Here is a 14,839-nt window from a genome sequence, read left to right as displayed (position 1 = left end):
GGATCACCACATGCAGCACCTTTCTTCTGAAGGAGGCCTGTGACAGAGCACCATGTAGATGCCCTACATACTTCCACAACTGAAACAGGTGGTTTTGTATTTTCCACACACACAGACTCAGCGATTTCAAGTTCTGAAGGGACCATTGTGATCATCTAGTTGACCTCCTGTATAAACACAGGCCACAGAAATTCCCCAGTTCCTAGAGCAAATCTTTTAGATAAGCATCCAACCTTGATTTTAAAATTGTCAGTGATGAAGAATCAATCCATCATGACCCTTGGCAAACTGTTCCAATGATTAAGCTCCCTCACTGTTAAAAATTTACATTTTATTTCCAGCCTGAATTAATCTAGCTTCAGCTTCCAGCCACTGGGTCGTGCCATACCTTTCTCTGCTAGACTGAAGAACCCATTATTAAATATTTGTTTCTTCTGTAGATACTAACAGACTATAATCAAATCAGCCCCTAACCTTCTCTTTGTTAAGATCAACAGATTGAGCTCCTTCAGTCTATCACTGTGAGGCTTTCTAATCCTTTAATCATTCTCATGACTCTTCTCTGAACTCTCTCCAATTTATTAGCATCCTTCACAAATTACGGACACAGGAATTGGACACAGTACTCCAGTATCAGTCATACCAGTGACAAATACAGAGGTAAAACAACATCTCTACTCCTACCCCCCAGTTCACGCATCCAAGGATCACACACATTAGCCTTTTTGGCCACAGCATTGCACTGGGATATCACATTCAGCTGATTATCCACCATGTCCCCCAAGTCTTCCAGAGTCGCAGCTTCCCAGGATAGAGTCCCCCATTATGCAAGAATGGCCTACATTCTTTATTCCCTAGGGAATGTAAGGTTGTTTTGGAGTGTTTTAGAGTATGCAATCAAGTCTTTGCATTAAAAAGGTTAGACTCAAAAGGAAGATCCTAGATGGTACTCTGGATCTCTCAGGGGAATCCCAAAGATTGTGACCATGACATACGCCTCATGACTGTAGCTATAGTAATGGCTCTAGAGCCAATATCAGATGTGTCAACTGCCACTTGAAGTGATGTTCTGACCTTTTTCACCACTTGCAGACCTTTTTCAATGAAAGCTTGGAACTTGGCCCAGTCTTCCTGCCCAAGTTTGTTTTTAAACTCTGTAAATTTGGTGTAATTAAAGAAATCATATTTTGCTAACAATGTCTGGTAGTTAGCAACTCTGAATTGGAGACTAACCGATGAGAATACTTTCCTATCCAAAAGGCTGAGAGATTTAGCAACTTATCAGTTTGTGTAGTCATGGAGCATTGTACCCAGAATCTTTCTGTAGCCACTTGCACTACTAAGGAGTTGGGCGCCAGATGGGTGAATAAGAACTCAGCCCCTTTAGCTAGTATGAAATACCTTATGTCAGCTATTTTTCATGTAGGGACACAAGAGGCATGGGTTGCAACACCAATCTGGTAGGTTCCAGGTTGGCTTGACTAACTAGAAGGGCCACCCTCAAAGACCAGAGGGCTGGAGGATGTCCAATAGCCCGTTATGTGTCTTTGACCTCTTTGAGAGGTATGTGCAGCCACCTCTGCAACAACAGGTACACTTTGTGGTCGACGGGTGAACAGGATTATGAAGGAGCAACTGCCTCATCTGGAGAGGACAACAATATGCCAGTCAGAACCGGCTCGATTTCTTCCTTCTCTGCAAATTCTGATGGAACTGGCTAGTATTGACTAGGAAAGGAGTATCAATGCGATTCCCTCATGGATCCCAGGCTTCTACTGTATAGATTAGTGATTCTCAATCTATTTACCACTGTGGGCCAAATATGCAGCTCTCTCTGTGTTAATGTGGGCTGCAGCCACACAATATATGTACACTACCTGTATGGCCCTGAGGATGTCACATGGGCGGCAGATGTGTAACGACTGGGCCACCAGTTGAGAACCACTAGTATAGATCCTACACACCCTAGTAAAACCAGCAGGGACTGATTGAAGGACGACGACCTCAGGACATTACCTATAAGCAATCCCCTGCATAACCATATCTGGAAATACTGTCTGCCATTATCTTATCCAGTTTCTCTACAAGTAGGAGAGATCCTGTGAACTAGGAAAAGCACAGGACATGTTTACAATGGGGTGTAGCCATATGTGGTGCACTTCGATGTTGAACTAGATGCCATAGCTCTGGCTGAGAATCTCAGTGTGTCCATTAAGGTGTCTATGGTAAAAGTTGTTGCTAAAGTTACTTTTAAGGGTTAACGTGAAGCTAGGATGGTGTCTGTCGTTCAGAGCCTTTAGGTCATCCAATCGGAACACTGTAGCTCTTGCAAAGCACGTAGTGGTCAAGGATGCTCTGACAGTGGCTGAGGAAGCCTCAAAATTGCTCCAAAGAGTGTTGTGCCTTTTGGCAAGAAATCCCTATTTGATCGTATCATCATATCCTTCACTAAGGATGCCACCGAAGTATATGCTGTTGGTATTTTGTGAGGATATATTTTGGTTGTTGCATTTTGTAGTTATTTAAATGCTTGTCCACTTAAATGCTTCCTCCCCAGAAAAGTATTGCCATTCACATCAAAGAAAGGGTAAAGGGGAACTGCTGTCTCAAACTGGGATTTGGCTAGTGCGTATTTGCGTTAAACTGGCAAAGGAATCAATCAGTATCAAAACAAACCATGACTAACTGCTGCATGGGGCTACTCTGCAAAGCTAAACTGCCTCTATAATGGCAGAAAAGGGAACAGTGCCATGCACCACAGAATTGTGGAAGACGCTAGGCTACAACGCAAAATGTCCAGAAGCTTAGAGCAACTTAGAAAGGAAAAGAGTTAAGAAAGAATTACAATAGGGTCTTTCATTACATAAACAAGACACAAACATGACATACTATTTGGCAAACACCATACACACAGGAATGGCCTTTTATCTATAACTACATTTTATATTACATATATAGCTTGTGACATTTAACAAAGGATAAAAGAGCAAAAGAGAATTAAAATTGCTATAGAAATTAAAATGCTAAACATCTTGATTTGTGTAATTAAAGCGTAAACCTTAACATTGCAGGAGCAGTTTTCTGCACATCACCAAGGATTCTGCATTGCATTTATATTCTTTTTAAAAGGTACATTATTGGCATTAAAAACACTGACATAATCCCTTTTAAGGTGGCTATGGGACATACAAACAAGGAAAAATTAACTGAAACAAAAAGCAAAAAAAATTTGATTTGAACTTTTTCTAAAGTCTGACAATAATGAGATCTAGAAGACAAGGCAATAATGTATACAAGCCAGGCAGTTGTCTTCATTCCTATAATTTACAATTTTATAGTCAACGACGAGCAACAGCATGCACTCAAAACAAACAAACAAAAAAAAGACAGCATACGAACTTTTCCTCAGTACAGTTCTCCATCTAGTGGTCAAAAAACAAAACAAGGAAAAAAAAACCCATAAGCAGAATCATTTGCTGTATCATTTTATTTAAGCTGTGATATTTTTAACAAAGTTAATGACAAAAAATTATTCCAGCGTCAATAAGATAGCAAGCATTTTGTAATGAGACACTGAATTTTCCACAAAGTGTTGACACCCTCTCTTGTGGATAATTAAAATACAGAGATTTAAGGTCTTTCCAATATTTTCATTTTAATTTATATAATCTAAGATTTCTTATATAAAAGACAGAAGTCTATACAGTCACAACTCAAAACATTTTTTTATGCATTGTACTAAAACTTCAGGGTCTAGACTATTAGAAAATATAAAATCTGAATGATCTTACAGTTAAATCTGATTTATGGTTAGAAACAAGTGTTAAAACTGCAGTATGCTACTCAATGGATGTGCAGCCAGTAGGCAATCAGTGTCAAAGCCACTTAGTTTTCTGAGAAAGTTTATATTATTGTTTGCTCTGAAAAACCAACACAATATTGTTACAGGAAACTGGATTCTGTTTGGCTGAAGGCACTTACAGAAACATCACATTAAGTGCCTATTTGCATAATTTTTATACCTGAGTGATTTTGGGGGAAGTAGCGGTGAAGCATTATTTCTTCAGCATTTTGATGCTTAGACCCCTAATATTCAGGAATCTTAAAAGTGTGTATCCTCTTCTTCCTTAGCAACTTGAACTCAGGCAAATGCTTTGACCCTACAAAGGCCTTAGAAAGAGAGAGGAAACATCCCTTGCTCAGAAACCTTACCCAGAGACCACAGCTACCAAAGCAGTACACACTCTAAACTTAACAGGATTATTAATTTGAAACAGCCTTCAAATTAAACTTCAGAGAATTAAACTATTTTAACCTCATCCAGCTTTCTCCTTTTAGGATAGGTCAGACATGAAGCTGCTTAAAAAGAAAATTCCCAGATAAGAATATAGCTTTCCTTCTTCTAGATGGTTAAGATATGTAACAGTGTGATGTTAATAGCAGTGAGTACCATATCCAAAAGAAAGAAACATTTACTATATACAGATTCTGGGCTTATCTACACGATTAGTTAGCTTGTAGCAAGCCAGGCCTGCCACATATTAATTGACCATGTGAATCCCGTTGCCACGCACTACGGAACTTCTGACACACAGCAAAACAGGATCGACGCAGTCAGTTAGCATCTGACAGTCTTGCACGCTGCACATTCACTGCCCAGCTTACTGTGCACTAACTAGCTATTTAGACATGGCCTGTGAGTCCATAAGGAAAGAAGTTACTGAGTCACAGCTTGTAGCAATCTGTTCACGACTGGATGTGTTCATAGAATCATAGAATATCAGGGTTGGAAGGGACCTCAGGAGGTCATCTAGTCCAACCCCCGCTCAAAGCAGGACCAATCCCCAACTAAATCATCCCAGCCAGGGCTTTGTCAAGCCTGACCTTAAAAACTTCGAAGGAAGGAGATTCCACCACGTCCCTAGGTAACGCATTCCAGTGTTTCACCACCCTCCTAGTGAAAAAGTTTTTCCTAATATCCAACCTAAACCTCCCCCACCGCAACTTGAGACCATTGCTCCTTGTTCTGTCATCTGCTACCACTGAGAACAGTCTAGAGCCATCCTCTTTGGACCCCCTTTCAGGTAGCTGAAAGCAGCTATCAAATCCCCCCTCATTCTTCTCTTCTGCAGACTAAACAATCCCAGTTCCCTCAGCCTCTCCTCCTAATTCATGTGTTCCAATGCCCTAATCGTTTTTGTTGCCCTCTGCTAGATGCTTTCCAATTTTTCCACATCCTTCTTGTAGCGTGGGGCCCAAAACTGGACACAGTACTCCAGATGAGGCCTCACCAATGTTGAATAGAGGGGAACGATCTCGTCCCTCGATCTGCTGGCAATGCCCCTACTTATACAGCCCAAAATGCCATTGGACTTCTTGGCAACAACGGCACAATGTTGACTCATATCTAGCTTCCCATCCACTGTAACCCCTAGGTCCTTTTCTGCAGAACTGCTGCCTAGCCATTCGGTCCTTAGTCTGTAGCGGTGCATGGGATTCTTCCGTCCTAAGTGCAGGACTCTGCACTTCTCTTTGTTGAACCTCATCAAATTTCTTTTGGCCCAATCCCCTAATTTGTCTAGGTCCCTCTGTATCCTATCCCTACCCTCCAGAGTATCTACCTCTCCTCCCAGTTTAGTGTCATCTGCAAACTTGCTGAGGGTGCAATCCACACCATCCTCCAGATCATTTATGAAGATATTGAACAAAACCGGCCCAAGGACTGACCCTTGGAGCACTCCACTGATACCGGCTGCCAACTAGACATGGAGCCATTGATCACTACCCGTTGAGCCCGACAATCTAGCAAGCTTTCTATCCACCTTCTAGTCCATTCATCCAGCCCAGACTTCTTTAACTTGCTGGCAAGAATACTGTGGGATACAGTGTCAAAAGCTTTGCTAAAGTCAAGAAACAACACGTCCACTGCTTTCCTCTCATCCACAGAGCCAGTTATCTCGTCATAGAAGGCAATTAGATTAGTCAGGCATGACTTGCCCTTGGTGAATCCATGCTGACTGTTCCTCATCACTTTCCTCTCCTCTAAGTGCTTCGGAATTGATTCCTTGAGGACCTGCTGCATGATTTTTCCAGGGACTGAGGTGAGGCTGATTCTCCTGTAGTTCCCCAGATCCTCCTCCTTCCCTTTTTTAAAGATGGGCACTACATTAACCTTTTTCCAGTTGTCCGGGACCTCCCCGGATCGCCATGAGTTTTCAAAGATAATGGCCAATGGCTCTGCAATCACATCCGCCAACTCCTTTAGCACTCTCGGATGCAGCGCATCCAGCCCCATGGACTTGTGCTCGTCCACCTTTTCTAAATAGTCCCGAACCACTTCTTTCTCCACAGAGGGCTGGTCACCTCCTCCCCATGCTGTGCTGCCCAGTGCAGTAGTCTGGGAGCTGACCTTGTTCGTGAAGACAGAGGAAAAAAAAGCACTGAGTACATTAGCTTTTTCCACATCCTCTGTCACTACGTTGTCTCCCTCATTCAGTAAGGGGCCCACACTTTCCTTGGCTTTCTTCTTGTTGCCAACATACCTGAAGAAACCCTTCTTGTTACTCTTAAACACCTCTTGCTAGCTGCAACTCCAATTGTGGTTTGGCCTTCCTGATTTCACTCCTGCATATCCGAGCAATATTTTTATACTCTTCCCTGGTCATTTGTCCAATCTTCCACTTCTTGTAAGCTTCTTTTTTGTGATTAAGATCAGCAAGGATTTCACTGTTCAGCCAAGCTGGTCGCCTGCCATATTTACTATTCTTTCTACACATCGGGATGGTTTGTTCCTGTAACCTCAATAAGGATTCTTTAAAATACAGCCAGCTCTCCTGGACTCCTTTCCCCCTCATGTTATTCTCCCAGGGGATCCTGCCCATCAGTTCCCTGAGGGAGTCAAAGTCTGCTTTTCTGAAGTCCAGGGTCCGTATTCTGCTGCTCTCCTTTCTTCCCTGTGTCAGGATCCTGAACTCGACCATCTCATGGTCACTGCTTCCCAGGTTCCCATCCACTTTTGCTTCCCCTACTAATTCTTCCCAGTTTGTGAGCAGCAGGTCAAGAAGAGCTCTGCCCCTAGTTGGTTCCTCCACCACTTGCACCAGGAAATTGTCCCCTACATTTTCCAAAAACTTCCTGGATTGTCTGTGCACCGCCGTATTGCTCTCCCAGCAGATATCACGGTGATTGAAGTCTCCCATGAGAACCAGGGCCTGCGATCTAGTAACTTCCTGACTTCTAGTAACTTCTAGTAACTTCCTAACTTAGTGAGTTGCCGGAAGAAAGCCTCGTCCACCTCATCTCCCTGGTCCGGTGGTCTATAGCAGACTCCCACCACGACATCACCCTTGTTGCTCACACTTCTAAACTTAATTCAGAGACTCTCAGGTTTTTCTGCAGTTTCATACTTGAGCTCTGAGCAGTCATACATACAATGCAACTCCCCCACCTTTTCTGCCCTGCCTGTCCTTTCTGAACAGTTTATATCCATCCACAATAGTACTCCATTCATGTGAGTTATCCCACTAAGTCTCTGTTATTCCAATCACATCATAATTCCTTGACTGTGCCAGGACTTCCAGTTCTCCCTGCTTGTTTCCCAGGCTTCTTGCTTCTCAGGGCACTTCAAAGAAAACGTACTGATGGCCAAGTTACCGTTCTGCAAATTTCCTCATTCTGTCTTCGATGTTGCCACCTATCTGATTGAGAGCACAGGAATACCCACGACTGGGTCTGCTCCTCTTGCTTCAGCCTTTGCAATGCCCACCTTGTCACTGAGGTGTTTAAGCTTTTTTTCCCCTGGAATGCAAAGTGGCAATGCACTATGAGGTCAATTTAATTTCCACCAGTCATTGGTAGACAGATTTTCATGACTCTTCTACTGGTCAATTCACGCTGTTCAACTTCCCTGGAGTGCCTGGGATTTGGACAGAGGTCTGAGGACGACCTTATCCAGGCAGAAGGTTTGGGTATTCTCATTTCATGGATACTGCATATATTTCCAAATCTCTCCTAGTCGAAGAAGATCTGGAAGTAAAAGTACAGAGAGACTTATCCCAGCAGCATGAATGGGTATCTCAGTGCCTTAAAAAAATAACTAAGGCTCCAAAGAATGTGAACAACAAAGATGCTGCCCTCAGGAATGTGGTATCATGTCAATGGCTAGCACAGCCAGTCAAGTTTTTTTGTTTGTTTGTTTTGTAGCTGATCAAGTGCATAATAGACAAAGTATGTTTCTTGACAGCACTTGCTTTGAAACCCACAGATACGCAGCCTTGCAAAAATTCCAACGTGTGTTTAACTTCTGTTGACTTTGCTTAGAAGTCTTTCATAGCACCAATATCTGAACTTTGTCCATATTTTCTCTTTCAATGAGTTTAATTTATTCCAGGAAGCTAGGAATGTGTCAATATCTTTGTGATTATCCAAGGGAGCATCAGTTCATCCCTCACAAACTCTCAGTTAATCGTAGCATGTTAGAATTTAGTGGATGATCCACCCACCCACTCCACATGTCAGAAGACTTGTATTGGACCAGATTACTGGAGGATGATCTGCATTGGGATTATGTCCAAGAACCACTGCCTCCATGCCCTTTGGGGCCAATCAGCATCATTACAGCTTGTTCCACTGCAATCTTTTTATGGTCATTCCCAGGAAAGACGTACAGCTATACCAAAGGTGATGTTTGGAAGAGGAGAAGATCTACCACTGTCATGGGATCTCTCTACTTGTTAAGAAAAAAAACTTTGAGTCTGTTTGGAGTCCTGACCCGTTCACCTGACTTGACCCATTTATCTGGACAACAATGCTGGCTCCCAATCCCGCAATGACATCACCAACGAAGATAGCCCTGTCCTTGGTATACAGGACTCAAACTGATTTTATGTGGCCTCTGCCCAGCTCAACAGTTTATTATCCTTATTATGTAGCATGGACAACTTTGATCGTACGTACCATCACCTTAGTGTTGCCAACTATGACTAGCGTGTGTGCGCGGTACAGATATATCTATAATTTAAGCACAAGTTGGATTGCCCCAAGTTACAACCAGTTTATGTTCCTTTTTTGATTCTTGGTCTGCCTGTGTAATTTGGTAGTTCAGATTATCTCTACAGGGAGGAATGCATCCATTGTTAGCATTGCTCTAATGGTACCATGGATGCGTGCCACCTCAGTAGAAATAATCTGAACTATCAGCAACAGTCTGACACTGACAAGTTAGGCTGATTTAATATTTTTTGGGTGGCTCCTCCTATTTATTGTGGGCCCATTAAGGTGGGGGCCCTCCACTTTGTACTTAAGGCTGGACTATGAGTGGCTCTGCAACTCTACAGCTTTCTCTTAGGGAAGCACACCAACTGAAGAGATAATAGCATGCCCTGAGCCTGCCTCAGAAATCTTATTTGTACCAGTTGTGCAGCTGACAGTGTGTACGTCTATACTTCACACTCCTTACAGCAGCATGTGAGTATATATGCTGCATGCCCCCCCTAGCAGGATAGATAATACAAAAGACAGTAAAGCACTGCTTAGGCACATAGAGATGCACATGAATCCTTTGGGTACGTACCCTAGATAGCTCTCTACATACCCAAGCAATTCCTCTCCTGTAGACACTGCTATGTTTAAGAATGTAGTATCCTGCTGCCTCCCCACTGCCTGAGTCTTTCGCCACCACAGGGAAAGTAGTTGGGAGTGACTTGGATTAGATTATGGATGCTTGTCCTGCAACTCTGAGGGACAACAAATTTGTCTTTTAGTGTCTTATGTTCCACTGAGTGTCCTCCCTCAAAACTCTTGATTACCCATGTGTTTGAGTTAGCCTTCCCTCATGCATGAGCAAATTTCTGACAGCACCTTCCAAAGAAATGTATTTGAGTTTTGTTGTTTGGTACAAGAGACTAGTCTGTTCCCCACTTCCCCTTGTTCCAGCAGCCCTACTGGGAACTCAGCTGCACCTGTATACTCTAGATGAGCAATGGTCATAAAAGGACTGCTTCTCTGAAAAAGACTACTTAAATTCCTTCTGTGATGCCTTATGGAAGGCAGGCAGCATCTTGTACATATCCATCACCTCCATGACAGCTCTGACTTTTACTTCCCCGTGCAGTTTTTTGCTTGCATATTTAGAGGCAGTTTGTTACGTATGTGCATCTACCTTCCAAAATCTAAGCCAACAATGTTTCCTCACCCAATATACTGGACACCACGGACGAGAGCAAGCAACATGAGCCCCAGAATTCATCCGCTGTAAAGGAGGCATCCAAAGATATGTTTGGAAGAACTGATTTTAATTTCTACCTGTTGGTTGAACAGTCTTCCAGTTCATCAGTCAGGCCAGTATAGCTTGAGAACAGAATGAAGTTGTAGAGGCTTGTAGTAAAGATCCTTTAGAGTCAATCATCTCTCAAGGATGGCCTCCTATCCACAATCATCCTGTCCAGGGACTCCTTGAGTAAGAATTCCCCCTCTAAGGATTCAGTTGTGTCTTGGGGTATGTCTATAATGCACATTAAGCCCGGGCTCTGACTCAGGTTTGCGCCCAAGCCCTGCTTCCATCCACATACAAATCAGTCTGACTCTGTTCCACAAGCACTCAAGACCTGGGTTGCAGGAACCTGTGACAGGGGTGAGTCAGAGTCCATGTCCCACTATGACTTGGGTCTAGGCCCTGTCATTTTGCAACGTGGATGCAGTTCAAGCTGCGGACCCAAGTCAGAAGATCTAAGTAGTGCAGTATTAGCATGGCTGTGAACCTGGGTCCAGCAATTGTATACCCAGGTTTAAAAAGCAGTGTGAACGCTCAAGTGTGGGCTTGGAAACACTGAGAACCACAAGCCCAGGTCCCCCAGAACCACGTTTATAGTGCAGCATAGACATACCCTCAACTGAACAGCAATAGCTGCGTCTAACTTCACCAAAGGTACATTGACCTTTTTATTCTTTAGGAGCAAACAGGACTTCTGAAGTGATCTGATCATTCTACTTGGGTATTCACACTCTGTCTTTATAATATACATGTTGGATGCTGGGACACTGGGACATTATCCAGGTACAATCTGAACTACTGAACAGCTGTGTCCCCTCAATTCTCCAATCTGGGGAACCTTTTACATTGCTTCACTGTGAGAGCAACCACCCCTGGCCTGTTCACACATAGCCTCTAGCATGTAAATTACTCCCAACTACACTGCATGAGTGCTTAGCTAGTCACTCATGAATTACATTGCAGAGTGACAAGCAAATCCCCAGTCCCAGACTTATCCCCAGAAATGTGTGTCTTGTACTGTCTTTCCTTCTGGACAATACAAGCTCATAGAAAGTCCATATCATTTTCCCAAACACTTCAATCCAAATACACTGGTTTAGACAAAACAAGTTTATTAACTACAGAAAGACAGATTTTAAATGATTACAAGTAATGAGGCATAAAAGGAGAATTGGTTACAAAGAAATAAAAGATAAAATACAAACTAATACCTACTTTAACAAGTTAAGTGAACAAAGCAAAAGGGTTGGTCTCTCTCACCACATGTTCTCTTGTAGTCTTACGGGCTGGATCTTTCAGCTAGAATTCCTCCCCAGTCCAATGATGCTTCCTTTGTCTTTCGAGTGTTGTAGGTGCCATGAGTAGAGATGAAAGGAGAGAATTTGTAGCTTGTGGCGGGTCTGCCATGAGTAATCACAGCTCACTGATTTTTCTGGATGATGTTATGGCGAGTAGGAACTTTCAGTGAAAGATGGGACACAGAACATCAGGCTAAAGGTTTGAAGGGAGGTCTGGTGAGAGAGCAAAGAACAAAAATGAGGTCCCACTGGGATGAGAGTTTCACCAACAGTGGGAAGGATCGAAAAAGCCCCTTTGAAAATCTAGCTGTTACAGGATGAGAAAAGATAGTGTAGTTGTCAACAGGAGAATGAACTCTGACTGCTGCCAAATGAACCCAGAGGGAACCTAAAGAAAGACCAAAAGTTTTAAGGATAAGTAGATATGCCAGAATATAAGGGGTCCCAGCAGATTCTGGAGATACCAGTTATCGTTGACCCCAAGAGGAAAAACGTTTCCATTTATCCGAACATCTGCTTGTAGAATCTTTCCTACTTTGATTGAGAATAGATTGCACCACTCTGGAACATGAACACACTACAACCGATGCCCATCCAAGCACAAAGCCCTAGCTGCAACAGTTCTGGGTTAGGGTTCCTGAAGATGTCTTTGTGTTATGTCAGAAGGTCCAGAAATGTACAGATTCTTATGGGCGGACAAGATGAGAGTTTCAGTATATCCGTGAACCAGAACTGTTTTGGCAAGTTGGATGCAATAAGGAAGACTCAAGCTCTGTCATGACAAATTTTCCATAGAATCTATGGTAGTAATGGGATTGGAGGTAACACATATCTGAGGTGATCCCTCTATGGTAGCAGAAGGACAACTCCCTTTGAGCCCTTGCCTAGAGCAACTCTGGAGCAGTACAGAGGGAGCTTCCTAGTCATCTGAGAGGTGAAAAGTTCCCACAATGGCATTCCGCACTGGATGAAGACCTCATCAGGAACCAAATCATGAATCTCCCATTTCTGGTCCACAGAAAAATGGCAAATATGCTTCTGAAAGGATTATTTGATGGTTGGTGGACCAAAGATTAAATGACTCCACACAAGGAGGGAGTGGGATCTCGCTCCCCTCTGATTGTTTGTGTAGAAGACAGTTGTCACATTGTCCAACATTATTTGGATATGCTGAGATCAGATGAATGGGAAAGAAGGAATTGCAGGCCCAACGCACAGCTCTCAGTTCTAGTAAACTGACATGCATCTTGGACTACCCTAGGGGTATGATCATCTATATGAACTCCCCAACCTGAGAGGGAGGCATCAGTAACAATGGTTGTCTTCGGTGTCCGTGTGAGGAAAGGGATCCCCACTCAAACGTTCTTCGACTTTATCCACTGGACAAAAGCGTCTGGAACCTTAAACAGAGCGGTCATTTTGGCATTGATGTTGCCCCACTATGGTGAGTACACAGACAGAAACCAGGTTTTCAGACAACAAAGATGAAGCCTGAAAAATGGTTTCACATGTGTGCATGAGGCCACAAGGCCAAGGAGGGACAGGCATGTTCTGACTGATGTCCAGGGCCTGAAGGTGACCTGGTTTATGAGAGCGCCCAGGGAATGGAATCTCTCAATAGATAGAAAGGCTCTTGTTGCAGTACAATCCAAGGTCATTTCTATGATGTTTGCGGCGCTAGTAGGGGTCAACATGGACTTCTCATAGCTGACACGAACTTCTAGAGAAGGACATAGGTGGAACAGGAATCAGGCTGACAACCAGACTTCCTCACATGATCTGCTCATTCGGAGCCAGTCATAGAGGTATGGGAAGATGGTGAACTCATTCCTTCTCATCCAAGCTGCCACCACTGAAAAAATATTTTGTAAAGACTCTGCATGCTGTAGCTAATACAAATAGAAGAACCCAGAATTGGTAATGGTCTTGACCAAAGAGGGACAAGAGGAACCTGAGGAACCTTCAGTGGGATGGGCAAATGTCTGTGTGAAAGTATGCCAAGATAAGGCGGGTTTTATTGGACTAACTTCTACTGGTGAAAGAGAACAGCTTTCAAGCTGCACAAAGTATGCGTCTTTCATGTCAAAAGCCACCAACCATGTGCCCTCTTCCAGGCAGTGAATTATTGATGCCAACGTGATCATGCAGAATTTTAATTTTCGGATGTATATATTTAGTCAGTGCAGGCTTAGAATAGGCCTGCATCTCCTATTCTTTCCGAGAACTAAGAAGTATGGGGAGTAGAATCCTTCACCCTGATGTTGAGGTGGAACAACTTCTTTCTCTACTGGGGAGCCATAGGAGTCCACTTCTTGAAAGAGAATTTCCTCATAAGACTGGTTCTGGAAAAGGAACTAGAAAGGGGGTTTGTGGGTAGGAGTTGACAGAAACACAATCAGACAGCCACAATGAATCATTTCCAGTACCCATCTGTTGGTTGCTAGGGTCCTCCACTTGCAGGCAAATTTGGTAAGGCAGCCATCAAAAAACTGAGAGGGGAGGATGATGTGGCATCAATAAAGAGACACAGTCTCAGCAGTCTCGTCAAAATAAATTCTTTGTTTGAGGGTTAGAATGAGGTGAGGCAGTGGATGTCGCAGGACTTGTGTGTCTGGGCCAGTGCATGCTCTGTCACTTATGTGGTGATTCCTGAGGGCGCTGGTAGTAAAAAAGTTGAGGGGGTTGTCTCACTCTGTATCCTTGCAATGCTGTCTCATAGAGGCAAGGGTATAAATGCCCAGAGAGTGAAAAGTTTTTTCTTGAGTCCTTGAGGGAGTGGAGAGGTTCATCCGTCTTCTCTTGGAACAAATTAACTGCACCTAAAGGCCGATCCTGAATGGTGCTCTGTACCTCCCCTGGGAAATCTGAGGATTGTAACCAGGAAGGTCATAGCCATCCCTTTGACCACAACATCTGCAGCATATACTGCAGCTTGGAGGGAAGTCTTGGCCACCAAATTTGCCCTCATCAATTAAGGAGTGGAAGTGGGCTCTAACTTCCTAAAGCAGCTTGTCTTTAAAATCTAAAAACTTCATATAGTTGTTAAAAATCATATTTAGCTAGATGAACCTTGAAATTCAAAATCCTGAATTGGAGAGAGATGGACGAAGAGATCTTTCTTCCCAGGAGATTCAGCCATTTGGCACCCTTTTTTGAGGGAACCATTTTTGGGCATTGCAGCCTGGATCTCTCAGTGGCTGCTTGTACCACCAAGGAGTTAGACAGTGGGTACAAGAACAGAAACTCTCTCCCCTTGGATGGAACAAAATAC

At 43.4% G+C, this 14,839-nt stretch overlaps 1 protein-coding gene across 40 annotated transcripts in view; it reads right to left on the bottom strand.

Moving 5' to 3' along the window:
- Window positions 1–14,839, bottom strand: part of ZMYM2 (zinc finger MYM-type containing 2) — a 175,985-nt gene that overhangs the window by 47,028 nt on the left and 114,118 nt on the right. The window contains exon 13 of one of the 40 annotated variants that reach the window (XM_043530439.1): window positions 7,509–11,781. The exons of the other annotated variants lie outside the window; for them this stretch is intronic. Coding sequence (XP_043386374.1) covers window positions 11,762–11,781 — 20 coding nt within the window. The 3' untranslated portion in view covers window positions 7,509–11,761. Of the gene's footprint in view, window positions 1–7,508; window positions 11,782–14,839 lie in introns of those variants that run through there. 40 annotated transcript variants of the gene reach the window in all.

Source organism: Chelonia mydas, chromosome 1 (assembly GCF_015237465.2).
Source record: "Chelonia mydas isolate rCheMyd1 chromosome 1, rCheMyd1.pri.v2, whole genome shotgun sequence".
Taxonomy (NCBI): domain Eukaryota; kingdom Metazoa; phylum Chordata; order Testudines; family Cheloniidae; genus Chelonia; species Chelonia mydas.
Note: the sequence above shows the minus strand (reverse complement) of the source record. Positions and strands in the feature narration are given on the sequence as shown.